At 43.6% G+C, this 12,657-nt stretch overlaps 1 protein-coding gene across 5 annotated transcripts in view; it reads right to left on the bottom strand.

The window, feature by feature from the left end:
* Nucleotides 1-12,657, bottom strand: part of Cfap61 (cilia and flagella associated protein 61) — a 302,729-nt gene that overhangs the window by 210,507 nt on the left and 79,565 nt on the right. For all 5 annotated transcript variants that reach the window (XM_076570780.1, XM_076570781.1, XM_076570783.1 and 2 more), the window contains 3 exons: nt 9,645-9,829; nt 8,118-8,157; nt 3,993-4,132 (listed from right to left, as the gene is read on the bottom strand). In XM_076570780.1, the coding sequence (XP_076426895.1) occupies nt 3,993-4,132; nt 8,118-8,157; nt 9,645-9,829 (365 nt within the window). The remainder of the gene's footprint in view (nt 1-3,992; nt 4,133-8,117; nt 8,158-9,644; nt 9,830-12,657) is intronic.

Here is a 12,657-nt window from a genome sequence, read left to right as displayed (position 1 = left end):
GGACACATGAACAAAATGGCCAAGGTGGGAGAGATACAAGTCATGCATAGGCTCCACAACATAGACGTTCACTCACCAAGGTTGACCTGGCTACAGCTGCTGCTGAGTACCAGATCTGCCAATAGCAGAGACCAACACTGAGCCTCAGATATGGTACCATTCCCTGGGGTGACCAGCCAGCAACCTAGTAGCAGGTTGACTCCATTGGACCACTTCCTCCATGGAAATGACAATGCTTTGTCCATACTGGAGTAGATACTTATTCTGGTTATGGATTTGTTTTTCATTCATGTAATGCTTCTGCAAAAATCACCATTCATGGACTTGCATGAATGCCTTCTGCATGGTATTCCACACAGAAGCCACGGACACGGCTTCTGACCAAGGAACTCACTTCACAGACAGAGAAGTGCGGAAGTGGGCCCACAATCATGGAATCCACTGGTCTCACCATGTTTCCCACCATTCTGAAGCAGCTGGCCTGATAGAAAGATGGAGGCCGGGTGGCGGCGGCGGCGCACGCCTTTAATCCCAGCACTCGGGAGGCAGAGCCAGGCGGATCTCTGTGAGTTCGAGGCCAGCCTGGGCTACCAAGTGAGTTCCAGGAAAGGCGCAAAGCTACACAGAGAAACCCTGTCTCGAAAAACCCAAAAAAAAAAAGAAAGAAAGAAAGAAAGAAAGAAAGAAAGAAAGAAAGAAAGAGAAAGAAAGAAAGAAAGAAAAAGAAAGAAAGAAAAAGAAAGAAAGAAAGAAAAAGAAAGAAAGAAAAAGAAAAAGAAAGAAAGAAAGAAAGAAAGAAAGAAAAAGAAAGAAAGAAAGAAAAAGAAAGAAAGAAAAAGAAAGAAAGAAAGAAAAAGAAAGAAAGAAAGAAAAAGAAAGAAAGAAAGAAAGAAAGAAAGAAAGAAAGAAAGAAAGAAAGAAAGAAAGAAAGAAAGAAAGAAAGAAAAAGAAAGAGAAAGATGGAATGATCTTTTGAAGACACAATTACAGAGCCAATTGGGTGATAGCCACCTGGAAGATGGGGGGAGGGGTTGCAGGGTTCTCCAGAAGGCAGTATATGCTTTGAATCAGTGTCCAATACATGGTACAGTTTCTCCCATAGCCAGGGGTCCAGGAATCAAAGGGTAGAAAAGGAAATAGTTCCATTATCACCCAGTAGGAAAAATTTTGCTTCCTGTGCCCATGACCTTAAGTTCTCCTAGAAGTTTTGGTTTCAGAGTGGGGAGTGTTCCTGCCAAGAGCCACAACAAACATTCCATTGAGCTGGAATCTCTGACTCTCCCCTGGCCACTTTGGGCTTCTGGTGCTCTTATGACAACAGGGTAAGAAAGGAGTAACAGTGTTAGGAGGGGTGATTGATCCAGATTACCAAGGGGAAATTGTATTGTTTCTCCACAGTGAAGGTAGGAAAGATTGTCTGGAGTGCAGGAGATCCTTTAGGGCATCTGTTGGTGCTGCCATGTCCTGTGATTAAAACCAATGGGAGACTACAGCAACCCAATCTGGGCAGGATGACAAGGGACACAGACCCTTCAGGAATGAAGATATGGGTTACTCCTTCAGGAAAAGAGCCAAGACCTGCTGAGGGTGAAGCAAATACAGAATGAGAAGTAGAAGGTAGTTATAAATACCAGCTAAGTTCATTTGGCCAGTTGCAGAAATGAGAATTATAAGTGACATGAGTGTTTCTGTCATATTTTGTTAAAAATGTGATTGTACAGATATTTGTGTTTTCTTTCCTTGATTTCTTTTTTTTTCTTTTTTTTTTTTCTTTTTTCTCGAGACAGGGTTTCTCTGTGTAGCTTTGTGCCTTTCCTGGAACTTACTTTGTAGACCAGGCTGGCCTCGAACTTACAGAGATCCACCTGGCTCTGCCTCCCGAGTGCTGGGACTAAAGGTGTGCACCACCACCACCACCACCACCACCACCACCACCACCACCACCACCGCCGCCCGGCCCCTTGATTTCTTTATCATGTAATATAACATTAATTAAGATAATATCAGTGGTTGTCATATTTAAGCTTTGAGATACCAAAAGAATGTCCCTCAAGGGACATCTCACCTATTCTAAAAATTATAATGCATTCACAGTTGTTTGAGAGATAGTTATATCATGTCAGGCATATTATGACAAGGTTATTGTTTTCATTTGGAAATTAAGCATCACATAAGGAGATATGATTTTGTGTAAAGTTGACAAGGGGCAGACTGAGATGGCTATTCTTGGTTGTCAACTTGACTAAATTTGGAATTAACTAAAACTCAAGGGTATCCCTGTGAGAGATTTTTTTCTTAATTAAATCATTTGAAGTGGGAAGGCTCACTTTTTAATCCCAATTTTCTGAGGTGAAAAGATCCACCTTCTGCTGGCAGCCTATGGAAAAAGGAAGTGCTCTCGCTCGTGTGCTCTCTCTCTCTCTCTCTCTCTCTCTCTCTCTCTCTCTCTCTCTCTCTCTCTCTCTCTCTCTTCATTTGTTTGCCCTCACTCTTGCTGGTAAGTCCATTCCTTCTCCAGAGACTACTTCTCTGGGATTCTGGCACACACTACAGACCTGTTGACATCCAGTCTTGTGGACTGAACAACTGCTAAATTCTTGGACTTTCTGTTGGTAGACAGCCATTGTTGGACTAGCTGGACCACAGCCTGTAAACCACTCTAATAAATCTCCTTTCCATCAGTCCTGTTCCTCTAGAGAATCCTGACTGATAGGGATGCTACGGGCTGATGGGGGAAGAACTGTCATCAACATTCCTATTCACTGTTGGACCCTGCATGTTACACTATCTACAACAGTGACGCCACTACTATGGGGACAAATAACTGCTTTCTGATTGGCTTTAAAGCCCACTTTACAGGAGGTGACTAATGTCTGGCACTGGAAGCCAGGGGAAATCCCATGACTGTAGAGATCATAGGCCCCCACAGGAAATCAACTGCTACTTCATGAAATGGATGTGATGTGCCTGTCATTTCTACTTACACCCATAAAATACTGTTGCTCTCATGAGGAGATACTTCTTTCTTGGTGGGTGATAGTTATGGCCATGACTCTAACAGCTGAGAATAAGTGAGTGTTACTAAAGTATAGTGGGTCACTGCTCAACCATAAATAGAAGAAAACAGTAAGACATTTCTATCACCCTTTCCAAGACTCAGGGAACGTTTTCAAAGAAGGCAAAGGAAAAGTAAGATCCTGGGAAAGAAGTGGCGTGTTGTTATTCCCCATGAGAAAAGGGAGCGCATAAGATTTAGCTATGGAAATGCACTGGACTCCAAAGGTGGTACTCAGAAAGGGAGAAGATCCACAAGGCTCCTTCCCAAGGCTATGTAAGCCATGAATAATAGCTGGGAGAGAAGAGGGTATTTTGGAAGAGCTAGCTACAGGCTGGGCAGAACCTCTAGGAATACAGCTTTGGAGTCATCACCCATGCTAGCTGGACTTTTCAGTGATGCAATGGCCTCTGAGTCACTCACGTCTCTATGAGTAACTCCTAACCTATGTTCCTGTAAATAACCCATGTGAACTCATTGCCACAAGCTAGATTTTGTAGATCATTTCTTTGGTCTGCTGTTGATGTCTTATCTGGGATGAACAGACACAGATTATTACTTTTTGTTGCTATGATAAAATACTATGATCAAAAACAAATTACAGAAGAAAAAGTTAATTTTGACTTATGGTTCCTTAGGGGAGAGTCCACAATGGCAAATGGGGCAAGGAAGTTGTGAGGTAACATCTTCAACCACATGCAGAAAGAGTACAGACTAGAATTAGGGCAGGGCTACAAACTCTCCAACTTGCCCCCAGTGACATACTTCCTCTACCAAGTCTCTACCTTCTAAAGGTTCTATAACCTTCTCCAAACAGCACCAGCTCCTGAAGACCAAGTGTTCCAATACCTGAACCTATGGGGGACATTTGTCATTCAGACCAGCACATCACATTATCATTCTCCCAGGAAGTCGCCCAACATATGAGTTCATTTACCTGAGCAATCCGGCTCGATGAAACACATAGAGGTCATGCTCCAGGGTGCAATTGTTGAACGGGACGACCTTCACAAAGTTCTGGATGAGCACAAACTCAGGTGTGAGATGGGGCACGGAAATCAAGCAGAAGTTCTTATGCTAAAAACAATCAACAGGACATTTGGAGGGCATAAGAAGCCGTTTATTATTAAACAAATCCATGCTCTAAAACACTATGGGAAATAGAAATGAAACAAAGCACAAGTTGCACTTTTCTACCATTTGGAGAGTCAGTAATAAAACTCAGCCCAAGCAATTAGGAGAAGACGGAAGATACATCAGTGAGGCTGACTGAGAGCAGAGCAAACGACTGTAACGTAGAGTGGCCCATTCCGAGGCACTCTTTTACAGAAGCAGATTCTTACTGGTGCAGCTGCTTTGAGACAGGGCTTCACTATGCAGCCAAACCTGGCCTCTAACTCGCAACTCATGTCCTCCTGCCTCAGCTTCCCAAGTTCTGGGATTACAGGTTTTGAGGTATGTGCTACCACATTCAACTCCTAGCACTTGAGCTCACTGATTCGTTTAATTTTACAGCTCTGGAGATTGTACCCAGAGCCTGGCATATGCTGGGCAAGAACTCTACCACTGAGCCATCTCACCAAGAACTCTACCACTAGGCCAGCTCACTAGCCTTTGTTTAGTACCTTTTTATTTTTATTTTTTTAATTTTGAGAAAAGTTTCACTAGTTGCCCTGGCTGGCCTTAAAGTTCTCTCTGTAGTCTACGCATGTCTTGAACTCATACTCCTCTTTCTTCAGTCTTCTGGGTTTCTGGATTATAGGCCTATGCTATGAAACCTGGCCTAGATTTTTAAACTAAGAACATTCGAATTTATGGATTCAGTTTTATCAGTCAGTAAATGAGACAGCATGGTATCATAACAAGGGCCTTGAACTTAAGGAATGAGATTTATACAAGCCTTGGCCTCTCCTCTGAAAAACATGGGTGGTACTCCAGGCCTTTCTGCCTATAAAGCCCTTTGGTTATACAGGAATCCTTTGTCATGACATCATCTTTTCGAGGTGATCATCAAAAGGCAATCATGAACCCGAGAAGACACAGGAGAATCGGCAAGTCCTGACAGATGCCATTTACCTTTCTAGACCTTGCTGTCCCAGACGGCAGCCAGTGGTCACATGTAACCAATGAGAGTTTGCATTGTAGCTGGTGTAACTGAGAAACTGAAATCTTAATTTAATATTACTTAATTAATGAAATTTCATTCATTCAAATTTTAAAGACTGGCACCAAATTTCATTCATTGGACAGGTTTTTGTTTGTGTGGGAGTCATGTCGATCTATCCACCCCAACTGGAATATACAAAGTTTCTTATCCAACTGCAAACCTCATGAGACCTAACAGAATTAAGCACTGCTGATGAAAATTCAGTTCTTATACTGAGGTATGCTGCAATCTAAAAACACCGTACTTTAGGGCTTAGTGTAAGATGGAGAAAATAAAACAGCTCATTAGCAGTGTTGACACTGACTGCGTGCAAGCTGCAATGACTGCATCTGAGACATTGAAGTGGGTGAGATGTGTTATTAGCCGGGGCTTCGTTTCTTCCTTTTTACTCTTTGTTTGAGCGGCAACTGGAAGGTTCGCTCCAGTGTCTAGGACTGCACGGCTCGAGGCTGTCTGTGTTCCTCGAAGCCACTTGATCCTGCCCCAGGTCCCCACAGAGGCAGCCTGCTCTTCCCAGAGCTAATTTGTCCCTCTGGGACTTCGCCTCCTCTTGAACCCTGTGAAGGTATTACTTGGGCTAATCCAAGGCCCTCGGGACATTTTGCAGCCCCAAGGAGTGAGTCATTATTTGACCTTATCTTCCTGCTTTCTAGCAAAATAACACAGCTTCTTTCAGAGCGACTGTGGAATCACAATGCTGAGCTACTCAAGCTGAAAATAAGAACTGGGTGCCAAGTCTCCGTGGGCTTCCTCGGGGAGGGGGGGACTGACGATAATGAGTCGCTTCAGCTTGGATTTGAGGGATTAAGGGTGAAGTAATGAAGGTATTTTGTTCCTGTATCCTTATATCCCCCAGTCAAATAGAGTCAAAATGTAAACAGGTCTTCTGCCCATTAAAATCCAGTCTTACTTTTAGAATGTGGATATTAAAATAGGAATGAAGCTCAGTGAAATGTCTTTAAGGCATCTTTGAGGGAACCAGCTTCGAAAATTCTTTGTTAGGATTAATCCACATTGCTTTATGAGCTTTGAAAATGCCTTAAAAATCAATTTAAAAAAAAAAAAACCACAGTGGAGAATACATTGCCTTATTCTAAGGCTTTTTTGGTTCTGAAAAAATGAAAAAGTAAAATCTAAGATCACATAATAAACTATATTTATTTTTTGCCTCAATATAACAAGTAGAAAGGACACATGAAACAACAGATATTCTGCTTGAAGTATGCCCACTTAAAAGTACACTTGTACGTGTAATGGTACAGTTAAGCATCAGAAAGGTCCTTCTGAAGACTTACTATATCCCTTATTGTTGTCCTCTACCTCCTTTCCTTCCAATGGTAAGCTGGTGGCTAGGACCCCCATCCCCAGACAACCATGGGACAATGGATAGGCTCAGAGTCCCTATGATGGAGGAGTATGTTTACACTTTGATCTCAGACTCAATGCCAGACATGGGCTGAGCCCCTTCTACATGCCAGCCACCATGTTAGGCCCCAGGAATGAGTAGGGAAGAGATGCTAACCTCGAGATCAACCACAAGGTTCCTCTTTCCCACCTGCTACAAAGCAATATATTGATGCCAGGATAGTTTGAGCCAACATAAACCAGAAAGTAATCCAATAATCTAAGGTACTAAGTGTTGCTGGAGGGCTTCTCTCCAGCTTCCATCAAACCCCGCAGTCCCACAATCCACGTATAAAATAATCACTCAGACAGTTATATTACTTATAAACTGTATGGCCGTGGCAGGCTTCTTGCTAACTGTTCTTTTATCTTAAATTAACCCATTTTTATAAATCTATACCTTGCCACGTGGCTGGTGGCTTACCGGTGTCTTTACAAGTTGCTTGTTCTGGTGGTGGCTGCAGTGTCTCTCTCCTCAGCCTTCTGTTTCCCAGAATTCTCCTCTCTCCTTGTCCCACCTACTTCCTGCCTGGCAACCTACTTCCTGCCTGGTCACTGGCCATCAGTGTTTTATTTATATAGAGCAATATCCACAGCACTTCCCCTTTTTTCTTTTTTTTTAAAAAGGAAGGTTTTAACTTTAACATGGTAAAATTACATATAACAAAACAATTACTGAGCAAGAATTATAGTTACAATATTAAAGAAGATGTCCTATCTATCTTATATTTGTGAGTTTAAGGTTTTATATCTAACTTATCTTTTATCATAATTGAGGAAATTACAACTATCTAGTTTTTAGTGCTGTGGATTGTGGAACTGTGGGTTTTGGTGGAAGCTGGAGAGAAGCCCTCCAGCAACAAATGGCGCCCCACGTTGGGTGCCAGATATTGGAGAAATTATTTTGGCCATTCCACGTAGTTAAAAGGATATTTATTTAGTGGTGTAACTCACAAATTAAGTAATAGGTAGGTTGCAGGGTCTGGGGAAGGTGTAATGCAGTCCAGCGGTGTTCTCCTGAGCTCTGCACAGTCCACCTTCACCATTCAACATCCCGGCATACAGAGCGCGCACAGAGAGAGTGCTGGCCCATCCAACTCTCGGGTCTCCAGGCACCTCCCCTCGCCCTGCCTCGTAGGCGTGACAGTTGCCAGAGTCTCAATGGGGGTCGGAACTTCCAGCTCCAAGCTGGAATGGCTACCCACTACAACTAAGAATTCCTAACTGCTGGCATTCTTGTATGTGACTGTGAATTATTTAATCAGAATAAAACACTGGAACACTGTTTCTAAAAGAATGATCGCACACAGATACATTACTGAAAAATGACCATAGTTTCTATTTTTAAGAGTTCAGGACACACCACTTGACTGACTCTTCAGAACAGGGAAGCAGTTCAAGAGTTCACAGCATTTTAAATGTCTGGACAATATTCTTCTATAACTTAACTACAAAACCGATTATATTACTCTAAATTCAACATGTACTCACGGGAAAAAGACTGAAAACAAAACTCATAAAATCCAGGGACCTATAAACAAGATAGTGAACAATGTTACTGGATTGCAAATAAATACAGCATCATGAGACAGTTCATTATGCACCCTAGCCCCTTTCAGGAAGTCGCTAGCCTGTAGTGTCTAATCATTTGCACAGGTGAATGCTAATCACTTGTTTACACCACATTCTTCATATAGCAGCAACCTGGAAGTCTCTTTGGACACTCTCACGGTGACCAATAATATCTGTGCAATTTAAAGCCAATACTAATGAGGGCCATTCTGTAGACATGATCTTTCCCTTTCTTCTTGGAAGGGTTAAGGAGAGATTTGGCTGTGTGATAGGCTATTTTGATCTTTTTTTCTAAATAGCCACATTTGTACTTTCATGGGCAAATTATAAGTTGTCATCAAACTAAATAAAAAATAACTGTCTAGGCAAAATTTTATCTAAAAACATAGAGAAAATAAGCATAAAAAATATAGATGGTCATTCCAGGCTCTCTTTAGTCTACACTGTAATATAGAAAGATTTCCCTTTTCAACCTCCACGAGCTCCATAAAAGTTGAACATTTAATATTAAAAACCATACTTCTAGATGTTAAAAGGTGGGAGGTTATTTTTAAATGCACCCACTGAAAAGGAAATGGCCAGCGCTGTCTTTGGTTATCTCAAAGGTAAATAGAATCTTCCGCTCTATCAAAATGTGCACATATTTTCCTCTTCAAAATATTTTGTGCATAATGTTGTGATAGGTGATTGCTGAAGGATGTCCTGAATTTGGGCATCCGGCAGTGGTCCCTTTTCAGACTGAGAAAGCAGGGGCCACAAATATGGCATACACAGGTGCTCTTGAGAGACAGGAAGTGGGGGGCAGGCTTTGTCTGCCAGACGTCCTGCCTCCTCCTTCCGGTAGCTTTCCTGAATTGCGGGGTGTTCCTTTTACCCCTTCTCATATCTTACATTTCGGTGTGTCTCCTGCTCCAGATTAAGGGTGGAGCACAAGGCAAGAGACTGAACGAACACTGAAGAATGGCTGGAGGACCTTCCCTGGCTCCGGGGTGAGCACCCAGTCACCGGGGCCTCGTGAAACTATCTTCTGAGACTGGGACCAAGAGCAGGGAGCCCAGATAAAGGAGCGTGAGTCCTGCCACTGGACTGCTCTCAGTTGTCTCAGCCTTACTTCAAACACATTGTTTGTCACCTGCACCCAAACGCCGTACAGATTCAGAGACTCCGAGAACTGCACACTATATCAAATGGAAACAGGATGTGGCTACACAACAAGAATTTTCAGATCTTCAACTGTGGTACAGGAGAAGTAGAACTGGCCACAGACTTGTGTCCTATTCTGTAGGTCTTACCCAAATTTATGGACTAGAATCTCTGGGTAGGGTCCAGGAATCCGTTGTTTTAAGGTTCCCAGGCTATGGAGTCTGGTTTAAAGACCACGTACTCTGAAAAACTATTGCCTAAGAAGCTCTTAGCACAACAGACAAATTGGAGATCAGTACTTGCCTTGCCTCGTATTTCTCATCAATACAAAAGAGCTGAATACAGAACGCAGCAGATTCTCCCAGGTAGATGGGGCGGAAGTGGGAGGATTCCTCCGGGAACAGGAAGGATGGCAGGGAGCTTTCACTGCTCAAAGTGAGGTCCTCATCACCCACCATGGAAAGCACGCTGAACTTCTGTTCCATATCCTAGAGCAAGGAGAGAGGGGCAAGCGAGGGGGGGAGGGATGAGTTTCAGTGGGATAGTGATTGCACTGTCTCTACATGTCCTGTTCCTATGATGCCTGAGACTGTCTCCTCAAAAAAAAAAAAAAAAACCCATCCCGAGAGGGTCCATCTGAAGACCTTCTTAATGAGATTCAAATGTTCTCACACAAAGGCCAGAAAACAAATATTTTACTTGTTCCAATGGGTAAAAATTAGTGTGGTGGTACTGTATTATATATATTAACACCATCAGCAAGTGAGTTCGGTCTTGAAAACTGGTTTCATTAACATTTTGTGGTACTAGAATTTCTGGACCTTTAGCATGTTCAGGTGATTCTGGGAAGGAGATGGAGCCCAGAAAGGTCCACTTGACCTCAGCCACCAGGGAAGTTAATACTGGGGACATCCACTCCGATTTGGGGGAGTTAAACTTGATTCATTCTGAGTTTCTTCTGGAATTTTATTAACCAAAGTAACACAAGCATATAGTCAAAATACTAGTAGTAAAGAAAACCAGCTGTCCCCTCCCCCACCTCCCTACCCTTCCATCAGGTATCACGTTTAACCTTTTTGTTTCTTGGGGTACTTATCTCTATTTCTGAAAAACATGCTTATGCTGCTGTTCCTTAATTCATCAATTTAATTTTTTTTCTTATTGGACACTGAAATGATGGATATATTTAGGCCACTTCCACCATTCCTTGCCTGCATTCTGTCCCCACAGAATAATCAAATTACATTTCTTGTTACATCAGTATTGACACTGTTACAATATATTGTAGATCACAGAATATAGATTTTGTTATATTATTACATATGTTAGGATATATTGTTGCTACCACAAACAAAGTAGCATAACATAACTCCATTCTCATTTGTGTACTTTATTTTTATTTCCTTGGTTTCTAAATTTTTTTCATGTTTTGTGAGATTTGAGAAGTGTTGGTCAAATGTTTTCTAAGCAATCAGGTCTAGGGAATAATCTATGAGCATCACTGTTTCTCTTCCCTGCTTACTCAGGACTTGGGGCTTGTAATGGTTTGAAGGGAAAATGTCCCCCCAGGGTCAGGCATTTAAAAGCACTTGGAGATACTGTTTGTGAAGGTTTAGGAGGTGTGGCTTGCTGGAGGAAGTATGTCACTGGGGGCGGGCTTCCAATCTTGCCCAACTTCCTGTTTATTCTCACTACTTCCTGCTTCCTGCTAAAGAAGAGATCTCTCAGCTGCCTGCGCCTGCCGCTGTGCCTGCCACTTCCTGCCATGCCTCTCGCCCTCTGGAACTGTAAGCCCTGATAAACTCTTTTGGTCACAGTGCTTTATCAGAGTAAAAGAAAAGTTACTACGACAAAGCTCTCCCAGCCCACAGTTCTAACCTCCAGGAGAGACTGGGGCAGGAAAACAGTGGTGGCCCTCAAAAGTGTGTCTGAATCCCCAGAACCTGAGGACAGGTACCTTACCGGGACAGGGGACTTTGCAAATGCCACTAAGCTGAGGATTTTGAGAAGACCATCCTGGTTTATTCAAATGGCTATGATAAAATGACAAGGGAGGCAGGCAGTGTGCTTAGATAGGGGTAGGGAGGTGCACTGTGGTGGCCTGAAGATACAGGAAGAGAGCAAAGGGCAAGGAATGCATATGCCCTCCGGACACCGGCAGGGTAAGGGAACAGAGTCTCCCCTAGATCCCTCAGAAATAACCCTACACCTACACTTAGAGGCTTAGTGCATTGAGACCTGCCTGGGAATTCTGATCTCTAGGCCTGGAAGCCGATGGGCACAATTGTTTTAAGCCACCAAGTTGTGGTAATTGATCCCAACTACAGAATACTCCAACAAACACGTGGCTTCTGGCTTGCAGGAGCAGCTGGGGCTCCTTCATCTGAAATGGAGAATTTCACTTTATCCACAGCCCTTCGCCATCAGACAGCCTAGTGGAACCTGGAGTCATGTTTTCTTGCTTTCTCCAGGGAATACTTACTGGGTCATTTCCCCTGGGGTGTGGCTGGTCAGCTATGTAGTGTGTGCAGGGGACTTGGGGTCCAGGCTACTCGGTCCCAGGCTGCCAGACAGACCTCTGTGCTCAGCTTCCTTCCTTCCCTGCCCCAGGCAGGTCCCCAGGCCCTTGTGGAGAGTTCACACCACTTTCACTAGTCTCCCCTCAGACTCCTTCCCCCTCCCGCAGGGCTGCTAAGCCAGTGCAAACGCCTTCATCGATTTTCTTGATTCTAAATATTTTGAAAGTGCTTATCTTCCAATAACTCCCTTCCAGCCTGTTGTCTTGTGGATTTGTGCCCTTTCCACTTCTTCTCTGTCATTTCAGTGTTTTGTGGGGTTTTTTTTTCTGCAAGGGTCAGGAGATAAACATGGGAAATCGATCTTCCTTGCTTGCCTACATGTCCTCAGGGGGTCTAAAGGGTTCTGGTTCTCCCTTCCTATTCCACCCGTGTTTGGGTCTATAAAGTCGTGGCCTCACTCTTAGGAATAATGTTAGAGAGAAAACTGTCAACTCGCACTGAATCTCTACTCTCCTGCCTGGGGCATAACAGTGGCCGAGGGTTAGAGGGTCTTAGTATAGGCTCCTCAGAGGCAAAGCTAAGCTTCAGGGCTCAGCAGCTCCCAAGAACCTCCGGGCAGTGAGAAAGGTCACCAACACAGGCCTTTCAGGGAGGGGCTTTCCACCATGGTCTTCATCCTCAGCACTCTGCCTCAGAGGTACAGGAGCTGGGGTGTTGGTTCCCCAGCGACTCTCCTTTCCTGGTGCTCCCGACAGAGTGAGTCGGCGCCTTTAGCCCTCTTCTTGGGGTGCTGATGG

This window comes from Peromyscus maniculatus, chromosome 4, assembly GCF_049852395.1.
Source record: "Peromyscus maniculatus bairdii isolate BWxNUB_F1_BW_parent chromosome 4, HU_Pman_BW_mat_3.1, whole genome shotgun sequence".
NCBI lineage: Eukaryota > Metazoa > Chordata > Mammalia > Rodentia > Cricetidae > Peromyscus > Peromyscus maniculatus.
The sequence above is the reverse complement of the archived record's forward strand: the minus strand, read 5'-3'. Positions and strand labels throughout refer to the sequence as shown.